Source organism: Globicephala melas, chromosome 1, assembly GCF_963455315.2.
Source record: "Globicephala melas chromosome 1, mGloMel1.2, whole genome shotgun sequence".
NCBI lineage: Eukaryota > Metazoa > Chordata > Mammalia > Artiodactyla > Delphinidae > Globicephala > Globicephala melas.
The window spans coordinates 62,139,842-62,157,205 of NC_083314.1; the positions used below are offsets into that span (position 1 = coordinate 62,139,842).

The window sequence follows — 17,364 nt, forward strand, 5'->3', positions numbered from 1 at the left end:
AAAAAATAAGGCAAAGAAAGAGAATAAAGTCAATACTACATTTACTTTTTGACCTGGAGGGGGAAGATATTCATCCAGCTAAAAGGACCGAATTCGGAACTTCCGCAGCGGTAAGACTGAGAGCCCGGGATACGCCAGCCCTGCAGGTGACGCTGCAGCCCGGGCCGGGCGCGGCGGGTTTAGGTGGGGCGCGGGAGCGCTAGGTGAAGCGGGTCACGTGATGTGAGGGGGCGGGAGCAGGAGGACCACAAAAACACCGAGTTTGGCTCAGCACTTTCTCTCCAGAAAGGCGGGCGGAGCCGAAAACCAAACAAACGTCTTCTCAGAGCTTGGGGGCGGGGCAGGCGGGAGAAGACGGAGCCTCCAGAGCCGAAGCCTTCGCGGAGTTGGTTTTTCGGTTGCTGGTCGTTGTGGCCGAGGGGTCTGAGGTCGGGCTGAGACGTGGGGAGCAATGGCGACCTTTGTGAGCGAGCTGGAGGCGGCCAAGAAGAACTTGAGCGAGGCCCTGGGGGACAACGTGAAACAGTAAGAACTCCCCGGACGCAGCCTCCGGGTTTCCGCGCGGGTGCTCCCCCAGCTTCGGGCTGCCGACCCACTATGGAGTTGTCCCCCGCGGCCGCGAGGCCTGTGCAGCCCTCGCGTAGCGGGTGGCGGGGCCTCTGGGTTTCTCGGGCCCGGGAAGGGGCCGGCGGGCAACCCCGACTCACCCGGCTGGAGGGGCCGGGCCTCCCTGGTTCCCTCCGGAACCTCGCGGGCGCCTTCGCCCGAGGCTGTGTCCTGGGTGGGGCGGGAAAACCTAACTCCACGCCTTCACGCCCAAGGGCCTGTTGGGCGACTGCGGCCCGTGCGAGGGTGCGGGACGCATGTGGCTGACTACCGGCCTGGTCTGAGCCGGCGCCGCGCAGGCGGCCCGCTCCCGAAGGGCTTCCTGGAGGCAGAGGCTTATTGAGCGCGGGTGTTGTGGAGGCACTGTCGGTAAGAGCGTGGACAGCAATTTCGGAAGGCAGACAGACCCTCCGGTGAAATAGTCACCGAACAATACTGCAGTTATAGTGATGATAGTAGTAGCAGACATTTACTGAACACCTTTTAAGCGCCCTAAATGTACTATCTCATCTAATCCTCACAACAGAGATGTGAGGTAGGTGCAGTTATCATTCCCGTTTGATAGATGAGAAGACTGAGATTTTGAGAGGTTAAGTAACTCTTCAAAGTCATGGCAGGATTGGGGCCTTTGCATCTGATTTCTGGCTCTGATACCTTACAGAGGGTTGCAAAGGACCCCAGAGACTCTCAGACAGACTTTCACCCAGGTTATAGCAGGGGACCGAGTACACAGTGGGGTCAGATGCTGAAATGAACGAGTGTAAAATCAGTAACTCAATACAAGGCTGAAGTCATAGAAGGAACCCTCCGAGGTACAAGGTCAAGTTTGGAAATTTTCAAAACATTGTTATTACAATTTTATTTTTCTAAAATATAAGAAGCAAATTTTAAACGTTTAAAAGTATAAGTCTTGTGTTGTTGTTGCTAGATGGTTTCTGTGATATTCTACACGTTTGCATTACTCAACAGACACTTTGAAATGATGTTTCCGGAGGAGCAAGGTGTTTGGGGGATCTTTCTTTTTCTCCAGCACTTTCTCCTTCTCATCTTTCTACTTTTCATTATGACTGGAGATTGAAGTTACTTAACTTGGATGTCATACGTGATCTTTGGAGTTTTTCCTTCTTGTGAAATTTTGGGGTGGCAGAATCTACTTTTCGTCCTCGCAAGATAGATATGCAGAATTCCCATGTAAGACTTCTTGGAACACTCATGGCCTAAATGGAATAACTAAGAACAAAATATAATTTTTAAAGATTACTTTAATATTAGGAACGTTAATAAATCAAACTACAAACACTAGAATTAAAATTTAATCATCTAATCTGTTATTTTGGCATAATTATTTAATTTTTTGTAAACATTGATTCCCAAAGATAAAATGTTCTACCTAAAGTTATATTTTAATATTCATGTTGACTTTGTCTCTTTCCTTGCTTACTTAATTAAAAATTCTTAATTATTTTAATGAGTAAAATTGACAGCTTTTACCTTCATTAATTACTATAGCTTATTTTTGTAATACAGCTAAAATTTACACTTTTTAAGCACAAAAGACTTTTCACTCGGTTACATCTAAGATGCTTACAGATATTTGAAAGTGAATGTTTCCATGTTACAATAAACCTGGCTTGTGTGTATAATTGATTGATTAGATGCGATGGTGAACTCTGTGATACCACACTCCTCACACAAGCTTGGGGTCGCCAGAAATGTTGAAGTTAGCATTTCCTGTTTGGTCTTTAAAGGTCAACACTGGCTGTCAAACGTTGGTCACATAGAGCTGCCAGAGCTAATTTGGTGCATCTTTAGCTGAATCTCCACTAACACCGCAATCAAAATATGCTTTTGTGCCAGGAACAGTTAATGGTACAGTGTTGTTCTCTATTAGTTTTTTCCGTTCTCTCATTAATGGTCTTTCCCCCCTTCTGCTCCTTGAAAAGCGCTTCTTGGTTGAACAGTCTGTGATATTGCTATACAGTAATTTCTCACATTTCCTCCATGAGTAGTTAGCTTTGGTTTGTACAACGTGACCATTTAAATGTGGTCCTTGTTCGTAGGTAAAATATATAATAAGATGTATAAGGAACTCAGATATGAGTTGCTTTCTATTTATGCAGTGGCCCTAATGTTCTTTATGTCAGGTTGTGTGCCCATGTCAGCTTGTAGAAAGAAATGAGCTTTGCTGGCTAACTCACTTTGTATAGTACCCAGTAGAGTTCTGGGTTCAAATGGGTGCCTAGTTTTTCGGATGATTTAGCCATATGTTATTTAATTTTCTTCAGGTATCTCAAGTGCTTCCTAGTCTGACCCATTTATACTCATCACCCATCATCCTCACCTACATAGAGGTTGACTAACTTTGTTTTTGGTATTTTTGAGGAAAACAGTCATTTGCCCATGGCTATACAGCAAGTTAATACAGGGACCAGGATTGGGGAGCGAGTCTTCAACTTGATAGCCAGTGCTGGCTATTTGAAAGTTTGCCACTGGAAAAGATAGACAGCATCATGTTGGCAGAGCCTTGCCTTAGTTCTGGAACAAGTTCATACACCAAATATAAATATATTTGCCTCTTTCTTATAAAATAGGAACACAGGGCTTTTAAAATAATGAAGTTTTTCTCATGTTACTATTTTCTTTTGTTGTATAAAATGGGATAGGAAAAGACTTCTGTTTTTCTGTGGAGCTTTATTTCATTTTTTAGTTGTTCTTTGAAAAAAAAAAGCAGAGGTTGGGGCATTTAAGTGTTTGATGTTGGGAAGTTATTATTGACTGCTGGGTGTGACTAGTCACGTGGAACATGGTGCCAGGCTCTAGAACTAACATGTTTTGCTGTTGAATGAAATGGGTCTTGGGAAGCTTTAAGACGCCACTAAAGCTACGGGTTTTCTCCGGTGTGGGGGGAAGGGGGGGATGAGGGCAAAGCACAGAAACCCAGGCAATTACATATATACTTAGTCAGACTTAAGCTAGTCTACATATGGGAGAACAGGAGAAACCCTGCCATGGGTATAATAGGTCAGTGAGAGCATTAAACCATCTCGTTTAGGAATCGCTCCTTTTTTTTGTTCTTTTCTGTTAGAAACTCAAATGAGCATTAGAAAGTAGTTAATCGTGAATTGAAAGTGATTGTAAAACATACTAAGTAATTTTTAGCCCTGTTTCTTGAAGGAGGAGTATCTTTCTTCAGCACGAAAACAAGGGATGTGGATGTGAAAAGTAAAGTATTTTACTCCTATTTCTAATAATGTTGTTAAGGTATAAAAGATTGGATCCTTTCTTCCTACTAGTTAACTAGTAATTTTTATGATTAGTGGTTGATTTTCACTTTAAAAACCACTAAGTTTCTCCTATGCTCAGGTGTTTTTCTTTGTGGCGAGCTGTTTTAGAATCCCATTCAGCCAGGATAGATTAAAACTTGAGTTCATTTGAAAGGAAAGAGGTTGCCCAGAATTGGTATTAATGCCCATAAAACACATACACATTTTAAAATATAAATCTTTTTAAAATTGAGGTATAATTGACATATAAGTGTATATTAGTCTCAGGGGTACAACATAATGATTCAGTATTTGTATATATTGCAGAACGGTCACCACAGTAACTCTAGTTCATGTCACTCACCATACATAGTTTAAAAAATTTTTTTCTTGTGATGAGAACTTTTAAGATCTCCTCAGCAATTTTCAAATATGCAATATTTGATAATTTTAATAATACTTTAAAATATAAATCTTAAGTGTAGGTTTCTGGTGAGCAGGTCTTTTAGAAGGGCAGCAGTGAGAAAGGAAAGGTACAGCAGTGGTTTTTGGCTGGTTGACTCATGAGTCTGATTCTATGACTACTGCTCAGTCCCTTTTAGGGAGGACTTTCCTTCTTGTGATGGTATTCGGACTCCTAAGTAGCTTAAACAACAGAGATTTATTTTCTCACAGTTCTGGAGTCTAGAAGCCTGACATCAAGGTGTGAGCAGGGTTGTCTTCTGAGGCCTCTCCCCTTGGCTTTTGCCTGCTGTCTCTCTCTCTGTGTCCTAATCTCTTCTTATAAGGACACCAGTCACACTGGGTTAGGGCCCACCCTGACGACTCCATTTTTACTTAATTACCTGTTTAAAGGCCCTACTTCCTAGTAGAGTCACATTCTGAGGTACTGGGGGTTAGGGCTTCAACAAATGAATTTGGGGGGAACACAACCCAGTCCATAACACGAGGGAATGCAAAATTTCCTTCCTTTCCTGGGAGTTGAGGCAGATAAGGTGAACTTGGGGAAGAAGCAAAACCTGAGGCTCTTAATATTGTTTCTGCCTCTGCAGATACTGGGCTAACTTAAAGTTGTGGTTCAAGCAGAAGATCAGCAAAGAAGAGTTTGACCTTGAAGCTCATAGACTTCTCACACAGGATAATGGTAAAATAATTATCTGGGGAGTTATTTTACTGTTCTGAAGTTTTCCCAGATTTGCAATAAATTAAAAGTTTATTTAAAATTTTAAAAAAATTTTGGTTTTAGTGGTATAAGGTCATTTAAATAATGTGGATATTTAAAATTAAATGGAAAGAATGGCAGAGAAGGGGATATCCAAAGTCCTTAAAAGCTAGACTGAAACAGTGGGTTCCTTATGTTGTAAATATTCTGTATTTGACTTGTGACAATCTTCCCTTTTTCAGTCCATTCTCACAACGATTTCCTCCTGGCTATTCTCACGCGTTGTCAGATTTTGGTGTCTACACCAGGTAAGGGAGTGGAAACACCTCCAGGGATGTCAGTCAGCAAAACCACAGAATGCTGGGCTTACTAGACTTTCACTTCCTTTAACAGACTTGTTTGCAAATGAAATGTTCTTTGAACTGCTCAGAAGAAACATTTTATTGTGTAATAGAGATTCTTCTATAGAACCTTTTTAAAGCAGGTGATTTCTCTGTCCTTTCATTGACTTTTGGTCTTTACCCCCCATTCAGCTGGGTTTAGATTACTTAAATAAATGAGAAGTGAGGAGGAGGGTAGGTGGTCAGGAGGAAGAAGCTGAGGAGTGAAGGGAGGGAATTTGGTGGTTAGGAGAGCGTTTCCATAGATATAGGGACGGTAAAGTACGTGGAGGGGAAACCACAGCATATGTTGAGAACCTGGACTTTCTCCTATTCTTAATTAAGTGAGATATTAGCACCTGGAAGGTTGGAGCGTCAGCATGTGTTTGGCAAACTATTGGTGAAGAACAAAGGTAGTAATAGCAGCATGGTGGGGAGGTATGTGGATGCTAAGTCTGTCACTTCGACCTAAATAAATAGGTATAGACAGAATGATTCCTTTGTCCCTAATTTTTTGGAGCTTAAGTGGTACAAGTCCCCTCTTTCAATTTTATTTTAATCAGTCAAAAAAAAAAGGTAAATGCATTAAAACTTTGCCTCATGATAAAGCTTATCCTGGGCTCTTGTTAAAAACTTGAATTTACAGGTACCTCCTACTGTAGATTAAATTGAAGTTTTTGTTGTTTAAAGGGCCTGTGGTGATTCTGATGATCATTTATTAAAAGCCCATGTTTACCTAGAAGTGACTAGTATTTTGTATCATCCCCCTCTGCTAAGCTCTGTTGTAAGATAGAGAGTTCAGATGAGATCTCCTAAAGGCTTGTTCTCCACACTCAAAGAAGTCGCCATTGGTGTGAAGAATAATAAGCAGTGAGCGTTTGTTTACGGAGGTTGGTGTTAGAGAGGGAAGGCAGTTTTCCACTCCTCACCACACCCCTCACTGCACATCCTACACTGTGTCACATTTCTAATGTTTTATTTAATTTAAATAGAAGTGGACTTTCGCCAGTTAGATCATAAAGATAATCCACTTCATTGTATAAAGTTTAATTTGATCAGAAAAGCCAACATTGTGAGGATTAGATCTTACTTTTTAGGTAGGTATATTCTAAAGTGGCACCCACCCAAAAGGTTCAGTGGGATGATCGGAAATAAAAACCTTGGTTGGGGCTTCCCTGGTGGCGCAGTGGTTGAGAGTCCTCCTGTCGATGCAGGGGACGCGGGTTCGTGCCCCGGTCCAGGAAGATCCCACATGCCGCGGAGCAGCTGGGCCCGTGAGCCATGGCTGCTGAGCCTGCGCGTCCGGGGCCTGTGCTCCGCGACGGGAGAGGCCACAGCAGTGAGAGTCCTGCATACCGCAAAAAAATAAAAATAAAAACCTTGGTTGATAGGAGTCAAGGGGCTTGGGTTCAAGTTTAGGTTTTGCCACTAGCTTAGATAATGTAGTTAATTATTGAGTGTTCTTAGCGTCCACATTTATAAAATAGAGACAGTAATATCTACCCTGCAGGATTATTAAAAAAAAAAAAAAAACAGATGAAAGAACATGCAAAAAGTGCTCTTAAAAATAAAAAATGCCAAACAAATACGAAGTGGTATTAGTATAGGTGGCTGATTTTAATTAAATAAAGCCTTTGATATTCTTGAATATTTGTTGTTGGTTAAAAATAAATGAAGAAACATTAGAATTTAGAGGTTATTTCTCAAACACCCAAAATGTCTTCCTTTAAAATGAAATTAATATTTGCTGGCAACAAAGAGGTGATTTCTATTAAAGTATAGAAATACAGTTTTTTGTACTTTAATAATTGTGATCAGGTTGGTTACTGTTTTTCTAAGTCAGGCAGGAAAGATGATGTTAATAATGTTATTTATTGAATACCGTAACTGCAGTGCCTTAGACGCTTTATGTGCGTTATCATTAATCCTCACAACAACTCTTCAGAGGTATTAGCCTCTTTTCTTATATGCTAGGAAACAAACTTCAGAGGAGAGAAAACAAAACAAAATAAAAACTTACCTGAGGCCCTCTTCAGCTAGTAAGTAGAAGTGTTGGATCCAAACCAAAATCTGACTGCTGCTGTGAAGCCCTCCTTCCTTGGGGTCAGAGTTAGTCCTTGCCGTGCTTTGCTTCCTCACCCGAGCTATATTTGGCCACTCAGCAGCAGCATCGCCTAACATCAAGTTCCATTCATCAGGGAAATCATCTAAGATTGACTGGTCTTATCAGGTGTGATCTAGGTGTGCCAAAGATACTTAAAGCGATGGAGAAGAGGAACTTGACTTTCCAAACAGTTCTTTTTTAGCTGAGGAACCAGGAATATTTTTTAAAAGCTTTACGAACTCATTCTTCCAAAAACATCAAGATGAAATAATGTTTTGCTAGAATGATGGGTGATTTTTTTTTTTCTTTTCCTAAAAAAATTCTTTGGGATATTTTTTTCAAGTGTACTGTAATGAGCTTGTATAACTTTTGATTTTTTTTTTAACACTAAACTATATATGTTCATGGTTTAAAAAAAAATAGTACAGAGGGTCTTAGAATGAAAAGCTTCCCCCTCCTAGACCAGCTTGTTCTCAAAGACCAACTGCTTTTGCTTTTTGTTCTTCTTATGGGACCTCAGTGGCTCCGTATAGTGTGCTGAAACGTCTTTCTGGATTGACTGGTTTTAAACATCCATCTTGCCTTATTGCTCTGTGTTTTGTGAGATTTCCTCAATTCTTTCTTTCAGCCCTTCTGTCCAGTGCATTCTTTAATTCAGCAATTTTTGTAGCGTCTTCTTTTTGTTTTATGGATACCCATCTTCTCAGACTTCTCTGAGGATATGAATTAGAAATTATTCAAGTTCTTTGTGTTGCCTGAATTCTTTATCTCTAGGATCTCAATTTTTTTTTTTTTTTTTTTTTTACTTTGGTCTTTCTTACCATGTTACAGCTTATCATCAAATGTCTGAGAATCCACATTTACGAATGAAGCATAAAACCTGGAGATTGTGCTTTAGAGTGAGCTGACGGGAGGCCAGCCATTACAGTGAGGTTCCTCAAATGCCAGCTGCAGAGAACTGTGCTCTAGGGTACCAACATTCATACCAGCTACCTCAGTAAATCCCAGAAATTTTGTTCTATTTAACTAGAGAAGAGTTCTCCATTCTCCATTCCCTGCCACCTGTTTATACTGCACTGTGTACAGGAGTGAGTGGGGCTGGTTTCATGGGGCCAGGAACTGTCCATGAACTTGGAAGGGCCTGCACTTGGTTTAGTGCTGTACTATGGTTGTTTTGAAATTTTTAACTTTTGAGCAAGGGACCCTGCATTTTTGTTTTGTACTGAGTTCAGTCCTGGGGGTGAGGGAAGGGGTTTCTATGGATGACTTTTCAATATAAATCTTCCATTAATCTTGTTTTAAGCTGTACTATCCCTTCTGGTTCCCACTGCACTCACCTTCTCCAAATCCAGATTCTTTGTGGATATCTACTAGTCAGGTTTATTTACTTCCACCTGTTTACCAACCTTGCCAACTTAGGTCACAGCTTCCAAGTGTCCGCTTTGTAAGTTGGCTCCTTTTTAGCCCATCTTTGAAATTTGTTGATATCTCATCTTGGTCTGCCACTCGTTTTGCTTTTTATCTGTGTTCTGGATGTGTGCCATTTACTTTTGTGTGTGTGTGTGTGGTACGCGGGCCTCTCACTGTTGTGGCCTCTCCCGTTGCGGAGCGCAGGCTCAGCGGCCACGGCTCACAGGCCCAGCCGCTCCGCGGCATGTGGGATCTTCCCGGACCGGGGCACGAACCCGTGTCCCCTGCATTGGCAGGCGGACTCTCAACCACTGCGCCACCAGGGAAGCCCCCATTTACTTTTTTCTACTATCATATTTAGTAGGGTCTTGGAAGAGAGAGGAGACAAATACATGTGCTTATTTCACCATCTTGAACTAGAAAATTCTGTCCTGCTTTTATAATACTACTGCTACTAGTAAGCAAACAAACACCCAGTAAACAATGAAAAATGTGAAAAACAAATTTGTCTTCCTAAAAGAACAATTTTGGTTACAGCTAGAGAAAAATTGTGATTTGAGAGAAGTTGTGTTTAGGGAAGGAGAATGTTTTGTTTAGAGAAGGAGAATGAGAGATCTGAATTTAAGCATTTGTTCATTTTCATCATTTGAGCATTTCATACTTTTTTAGCCTAAAGTGAAAACAAACTTAGCAGTTATCAGTTGTCATTCTTTTCTCTTATGATTGTTATTTCTCTGTCTTATAGAGGGTGCTGGATCTTTACCCTGGACAGGGGGTTCTGCAGCCAAACCTGGAAAACCAAAGGGAAAGAAAAAGCTTTCTTCTGTTCGTCAGAAATTTGATGTAGGTTGTTTAGTAGATCTTGGTAACAACTGATTTAAGCACTGGTGTGATGGAACTGGCTTTAGTTTTTTAATGAATATTACAATTCTGGTAGTAAAGTTGAAAAAAAAGGGCATGATTTGGGGAGAAAACGGTGTTATTATATTTGAATCTGGTGAAGAGGGTTTCAAAGATTGTGTCTGAATTTTTATTCCAGTTTGTTATTGTGTAATTATTAATATGTTATCATTAGTACCTAATGATTTTTCAGTAATTCAACAACTATGCCTGTGTTCTTTTTCCTCTTAAATATCTGTGTGGAATGAATAATGTTTCTCAGATTGAAGACTTCTGTTCCAAGGGTCCAGGAGGCCCAGAGGCCTCTGGCAGGATGCTGCTGACGCCCCACTAGGCCTTGAGCCTTCTGGGGATCCTCAGAGAAATCTTGAAGGCATTGGGCTATAAAATTTGTAAACGTTTTAGAATAACTTGCTTTTTTTTTTCTGGTTTATATCCAGGGAACACAGTTTCCCAAAAGTATCCCTTTTATAGATTTGACTGGGTATTGATAGCTTTATTCATTAACATTAACAAATATTTATTTATTTCTACCTTGGCTCTATGTTTTAAGTCAAGAATATTCGATCTGGAGGGCATCAGTATCTCCAGAGAGGTATACTTGGTTTAAAAAAGCATGTTTGATATAAAATACAGTTTTATACTTACTTGGAAAATGGAAAAACAACAAGTATTGCTTTTATAGTACAAACTTCAAACAGGACAAGCCATATTCGCTACAAAATCTTGTGAGTTGGGCTTAAGCAAAAGCTACTGAGGCATATCTCCCACTGATTATGGAGAGTATAATTGGGCTATCAGCATCTCCCAGAGGAAGGCTGAGATTTTATAAGCGGAAAAGATTGGGAGAAACTATTTTTAAAAAAACTAATGACTGTGTCTTAGAAGGATTCTGTGTTGAGAGTTGTTAGTAGAAGATAATGGTAAGAGTTACACTACCCTACATTATCTTGGAATATTTGTTATTAGATCTGTTATATTGGTTAGCTAGGTTTTTTTAGGGCTTTTCTTAAGCATTAATTATATATTTTTATTTTCAGAATCTGCTTACTTACAAGTATTCTTAAAATACTCTGACTTGTTTGAATATAGTTTTATATCTTCTCCTTCTCCCCAGTTGTTATTTTTAGCACAGAGCCATATATTCTGTGATTACCGAGGTATTAATTGAATAGAATAAACTGCTATGCATAGTACTGTTATTCCCCATAACTCATGTCTTCATTATTACTGTGTAATGGGTGTGAATCTGTGATTAGTTGTGCATGAGTTACTTTTTTTTTTTTTTAACTCTTGTGGTATAGTTTTGGTGGCATTAATTTGTGGGATCTCAGGTCCAATTCATAGGTTACTTTTGTTTGTGTCTTATTACTTGCCACATAATGAATAATTTTGAAAAGTTTTCTTACCCATAGCATAGATTCCAGCCTCAAAATCCTCTCTCGGGAGCCCAGCAGTTTGTGGCCAAGGATCCCCAAGATGATGATGACTTGAAACTTTGTTCCCACACAATGATGCTTCCCACTCGGGGTCAGCTTGAAGGGAGAATGATAGTGACTGCTTACGAGCATGGGCTGGACAACGTCACCGAGGAGGCTGTCTCAGCTGTGGTCTATGCAGTGGAGGTTGGTTTGCTGGTGGCAGAAACACTCTTACAGATTGAATGTGACAAGCTTGTGTGAGTTATTCAAAGCTGGTACTGCAAGAAAAGAACTAAAATGTGACTCTGATCTCAGAATTGTCATCATTGAAAGTTGTTTTCTTTTGAGGGGAGAAACATCACAATCCAAACAATTGCCTTCAGTTAACAGACTAAACTTTTCAGAAAGGTTACTTGCATAACACTTTGGATGTTTAATTTCTCAACAAGGGGACAGTTTTTAAGCAAAAAAAAAAAAAGAGATTGAGAATCCTAAAGATTAAAATCACTTGATGTTGCTGTGGTACGGCATTTGAAGAGCATTATTAGACTTGGCATCTGAACTGTGGGATTCTTGTCTCAGCACACTCTTTCATTCATTCATTTTACTCATTTAGTTACTCGACAGAACAGACACTGGGGTCTAGAGTGCACAGGTACTGACCGGTGACGCTGGGTCATTCCTTTCAATTCTCTGGGCCTCCGTTTCCTTGCCGGTACCTCAGAGATTATAATAGCTTTCTCAAGAAGTTATAAACATTGAATCATAAGTTGTACCATGAAGTCCTGACATGAGCTGATCTTATTGGTAGAATTGAAACATCATCCCTGACCCCAGCACCCCTGTTAATAAGGATAGGCTGGGACTGGTTCTGTCTCTATTTTCGCAGACATTCTCTAACCCTCTCTTAGGTACTTGGCTCTCACAAGGGCGAAGAGATATTAAATACCTAACTTTCTGTTTATTTCCTATATATCTTTTGTTTATGTGGCTTTTGAGAGAGCCAAGGTTCTTTTTATGCAAGGATTTTAGTAGATTGGGCACTATAACCAGTATGTTCCTGATGGTGAAACATTTTGTACCATTTTAAACCAAGCTTCAAGGTAGTTTGCTGCTTAAAAAAATTACTTATTTTTGTACTTTATTTAAAGCTATCTGAACATCATTTTTGAGGGAGAGGAGCCAATTCAGAGATATAAAAACTTTAATAAATTTTAAAGTAGAGCAAGCCCATCCTAAATAGAACTAAATAAAAATAGCGTGTCTCCCTTTGCTCTTCTCTGTACCCTCGTACCCTGGTATGTATGGCTCTGTGGCTGTTTCGTGAACATTCATCTGGTTTCAGCACTTGTTTGCCTGTCTCACATCTCCATCCACTAAATGCCAATAAACATTTTTTGGTCAAAGTAAGTTTTATGGTTTGCTTTTAAAGAGGAGTTCATGCTATTTTTCTCTTTTTTTTCTTGTTTTTACAGAATCACCTTAAAGATATATTGACATCAGTTGTGTCAAGAAGGAAAGCTTATCGATTACGTGATGGTCATTTTAAATATGCCTTTGGTAGTAATGTGACCCCACAGCCATACCTGAAGAACAGTGTAGTAGCTTACAACAACTTAATAGAAAGGTATGTGAAGTTTCTTGTGATCTTTGCATCCATCCTTCCTAATTGGTTACACTACTCTTTTGTAATAGACCACTGTTAAAGTTGGTTACTGGGGCTCTGTGCGTCTAAGGTACCTCTGAGAGCAGTATGGTTTTATTTTCTTAAGTTGCATCCTTGCGTGATAACCAGTGAATTCTTATGGTACTCTTTATGTTAGGAGTGAAGTTGTAGAGTTTGGCCGCTGCATGTGGTTTAAAGTGAGTGCCCCCCACTTTCCGAAGTACAGTGGAATAGTTCCCTGGGGCAGTGCGTCTGGATGGTTCCTGAGGGGCATCACCTGACTGGTGGGGGGAGTGGGCCAGCTCTCACTCAGGAATGTGGCCTGTGCTTGTTGGGTCAAGGTTGGGTTTCTTGATGGTGGGAGGAGGAGCAGTAGGTGTCTCTCCAGGTCCTTTTCTGGCTTTTTTAGCTGTAGCTCAAGATAGCGGCCTGTGCTGGGTGTCATCAGGTTGCTCTTGGCATCCTCTTGTGCAGTTCTGGTCTCTCAGCTCCGATCTCTGGAACCTCTCTGTCTGCACTCCACTGTGGGCTCCCAGGACCTCTCTGATATTCTGAGTCATCCCTCTGAGATGACCTGAATTACCTTCATCCCTGTGTTGTCCCTTTTCAGGGAGAAGAGAGGTAAAGAGATGACAAGAGAGATAAAACTTCAGAGAAAAAAGTGTGATTGGGAAGGCTGGCAGGAGTGATGCTGGGGAAGAAGTAATGGGCAGGGAAGGCAGGAGGAGTGACAGTGAGGGGTGTGGGGTGGGAAAGCCGAGCAGGGAGTTGAAGAGAGCAGATGGTGCTGACACCACGGGGAGGGCATGGTGCTGGTGCCTGTTTCATGGCCCTGAAGACCTTGAGACGGCTCACAGGGCTCATCTTGAAGATCACTGGCTTAAACTGGGTTCACTATTTAGATTGCCATAGGTGAAGATTTACTTTCTTAATCTCATTCAGGCATATCTGTTTGGGATTATTTGTTCTCATTTGTGAGTCATTCTTCTCTAGAGAAAAACAAACCAAAAAGAGTAAAAGAGTGGCCCCTCGTAGCGGGCGAGTGCTGGAGCGGTGTGTGACCCTGCCGGGCCTCCAGCTGCCCTCTCCCCCTGCCAGCCTGTCCCTGTGAGGCTCCTGTCTCACCGTCGGCCGCTTGTTTCTCTGTCAGCGCTGCCTTTGTCTGCTGCCGGAGCCCACGCTCACGCTCCACTTGTGCTTTCGTTCTAGTTCCCTCCTCACTGTTGTTTCACCTCCTGCGTGTTCTCCAGAATTGCATAGGTTATCTCCTACTGTATTACGATACAAAAATTATGTCTGACTTCCCAGCTGATGTTATACCTGGGTTCTATTTTGGGAAATTGGCAAGATCTGGATGAATTTTCTCCACCCTCATTTTTGCCTGTTGCTTTTTTTGTGCTTTATTTTCTTTTCTTGCTTGTTATTTTTGATCCTGTTGTCTCCAGTATCATCTACCTTCCTCTCCAGGTTGGTTGTTTCCAATTTCATTTTCCTTTAATGAAGGTCTGTTACTTTTTTCCAACTAGAAGCTCTTTAAGGGCAGGGAACAATTTTGACTCAGTATCCTGACTTAGTATTTTAGCACTGTGGAGGGAGAAGGGTAAATGCAGTTGCACTGCATTTTATTTCCAGCCCAACAGATGGGCTGCCTTTAAAAATTAAAACTATAGACTACTCGTGTATACACTGGCTGAAAGATAACTGGATTTCTGATTCACGTTGAGATATATTTTAGAGGAAGTATTCTTGCAGCCCATCCCTATTCTGTTTGTTCAGTTGTTCCCATCTTACTTACTGGTAATATTTCCGAAACATTTTGTTTCCAGCCCTCCAGCCTTTTCTGCTCCTTGTACTGGTCAGAATCCAGCGTCTCACCTGCCTCCTGACGATGCTGAGCAGCAGGCCGCACTCCTGCTGGCGTGCTCGGGGGACACGCTACCCACGACTTTGCCTCCAGTGAACATGTACGACCTTTTTGAAGCTTTGCAGGTAACTCTTGGCTCCTTAAGGTTTACCTGGATTTATGGATAGGCTCAAAGTTTCTTCAAGTCTACAAAGATATTCACTAGCTTTTCCATTTCCTGGCTTTTGTTTTTCAGTTTCTATTGTTTGTTATTAAAGCCATTAATAGTAACCTAATCTTTCAAACCCCCCCCCCCCCCCCCCCCCCCCCCCCGCTCAAGAGTCCTTCCTAACTTACCTCCCGCATCTCTCACCTCCCCAGTGAAAGAAAAAAAATCTCCTTGTCCCCTTATTTCTATTTCAGAGCCTTGTTATTTCCTTGTTTTCTTGTTATCTGATTTGGGATTAATTAGGTTCTGGCTTAAAACTTACAGGTTTGTGTGTCTTTTGTGTGAGTATTTTGTTGACACAGATCTTACTTTCATTTTCTGTGTTGGAAAAGTAAGTATACTGAAGTATAATGGGAGACGTGCTGATATGTTTTCAATCCCAGGTACACAGGGAAGTCATTCCTACACACACTGTATATGCTCTCAACATTGAAAGGATCATTATGAAGCTCTGGCATCCAAATCATGAAGAGCTGCAGCAAGACAAAGTCCACTGCCAGCGCCTGGCAGCCAAGGAGGGGCTCTTGCTCTGCTGAATTGGGATTGGAGGGTGTGGGACCCTCAGCAAATTCATTGATGATTGGGAATTGAATGCTTTTGGGGGCCACATTTCAAGACTGAAGTGTGTAGAGTAAATATAACCTTTCCTATGGAAAGGTGATAGTACATTTTGTGTTGCTACTGTGAAGCCATTAATAAATCTGATTTTAATAATGACCCGTATCTCTGTATGTATGTGTGTGTGTGTTCCCAGTTATGGGAATAGGCACTGAGAAAGTTCTGTGCCTGGAATGGTGCTGTTTAGGCATCTGAGGCCTAGTATCCTGTGGTCTGCATGTGAGGTAGGTGACATTCTAGAACAAAGAAGCTGTTATAACTTAGTCCCCACGATCAGCAGGACATCTCTGTGTTTAGAGACATCACGTATTCTGTATCTGGCAAGTCTAAAATTTCTGCTTTCCTCCTGAAGAAAGAACTGTGCTTTTAACACAGTGTTAAAAATCGGTTATCATTTTTAGTGACCAGTGTTATATATATATATATATTTTTTTGTGACCAGTTTAATTTTTAACAGGTATACGTAGTTGCCTAAAGATTCATTCCAACTCCATAGAAAATAAGACTTAGAAATGCTGTGCTATTAGAGAAAATAAAGTCCTTTCTTTAAATTAAAAACCAAATCAAAACAATCTCTTAGAATGTAATTAACCTTATAAAATATCTTCTCATAACTCAAGTTTCTTTTATAGAGTTGTTATGCCCAAAGACTTTGATTGGCAGGTTCATCTTTTAATTATTCCTATAGGAGTCCATGTGAACATATTGGATTTATACTTGGTAATTCTCCTATTCCTGTGAAGTATCTTTTTCTATACTTTCAAATGGCAGTGTTACTAATAACTGTTCGTTTGTTTAGAGATATGTTGCTTTTTATTCAAGAGATGTTATTGGTGGATACATTAGAATGTACAGATGGGTTTACGTAGGTCTGAATAACATATGTATAGATATGTATATATGGTTCAATATCTGGATCTGTGTATTTGGTTTTGTACTTTAAATGTGACGAATAAACCTTTTGGGAGAAAACTTTTTTTGTTTATTAAAGTAAACGTATAAGGAATACCACCTTCTACAGAAATATGAAGAACCTTGCTTTCTGAGATCTTAGCAGAGACTTTTCAAAAGAACGTACTACATGAGAAAGATTAAAAGCAGGTTCCAATTAAGGCATGTCATTTCTTCCTCTTGTGATATGTAGGTTAAGACTAAAAAGAAAAAATAAACAGCCTAGTTTCAGTTCTTGGCACAAGTCTGGAAAGTCCTTTAGAGTTTTCAATAACTCAAGAATTTTTAGGGTTTGTAAGAATTTGAACTGGTATCTAATTGCATATAGTGGTTTTGGCTTGGCCTATCCATGTATCTGAGTCTTAATGCTAAGTATGTGTTAAATTTCATGTGTTCCATAGATGGAGAGGCAGCTAGAAGCCTCAGACATGCCCTGCTGCCCACTGCAGTGGCAGGTTCCATAGAAATCTGTATAGCAGAGGGACCTCCAAACAGAAAAATTCCTCACTACTCCGTAGGACCTGGCCTAAGTCCGTAGTTGCCTACTCTGGTGGGACCACAGGACACCAGAGGACTCTTTTTGCCTCCAAGTTTCGGGCCTACACTCCAAGATCTACTTTCCATGCCAGTTTCCCTCAAGCATCATTTTGTACAGTGGAGAGATTGGGTTGAGGGCAAGGCAGGCAGCTGGATAGAGTGATACTTAGGATTTTTCAAGAGAGCCAGAGTTCAAATGCCTTGTTCCACCAAAGGTGGCCTCCAGCCGTAGCACCGTGGTCAACTGTGGGACCCTGAGTGCAGTCTCTTCTAT

General features: G+C 40.8%; 1 protein-coding gene across 1 annotated transcript; it reads left to right on the top strand.

Moving 5' to 3' along the window:
• Positions 1 to 227: 227 nt before the first annotated feature.
• On the top strand, positions 228 to 16,775 carry TADA1 (transcriptional adaptor 1). The gene is made up of 8 exons (XM_030875599.3): positions 228 to 525; positions 4,922 to 5,013; positions 5,274 to 5,339; positions 9,671 to 9,768; positions 11,241 to 11,450; positions 12,722 to 12,873; positions 14,739 to 14,901; positions 15,368 to 16,775. Exons 1-8 carry the CDS (start codon positions 452 to 454, stop codon positions 15,518 to 15,520), a joined length of 1,008 nt encoding a protein of 335 aa, XP_030731459.1. The 5' UTR covers positions 228 to 451; the 3' UTR covers positions 15,521 to 16,775.
• Positions 16,776 to 17,364: the final 589 nt, after the last annotated feature.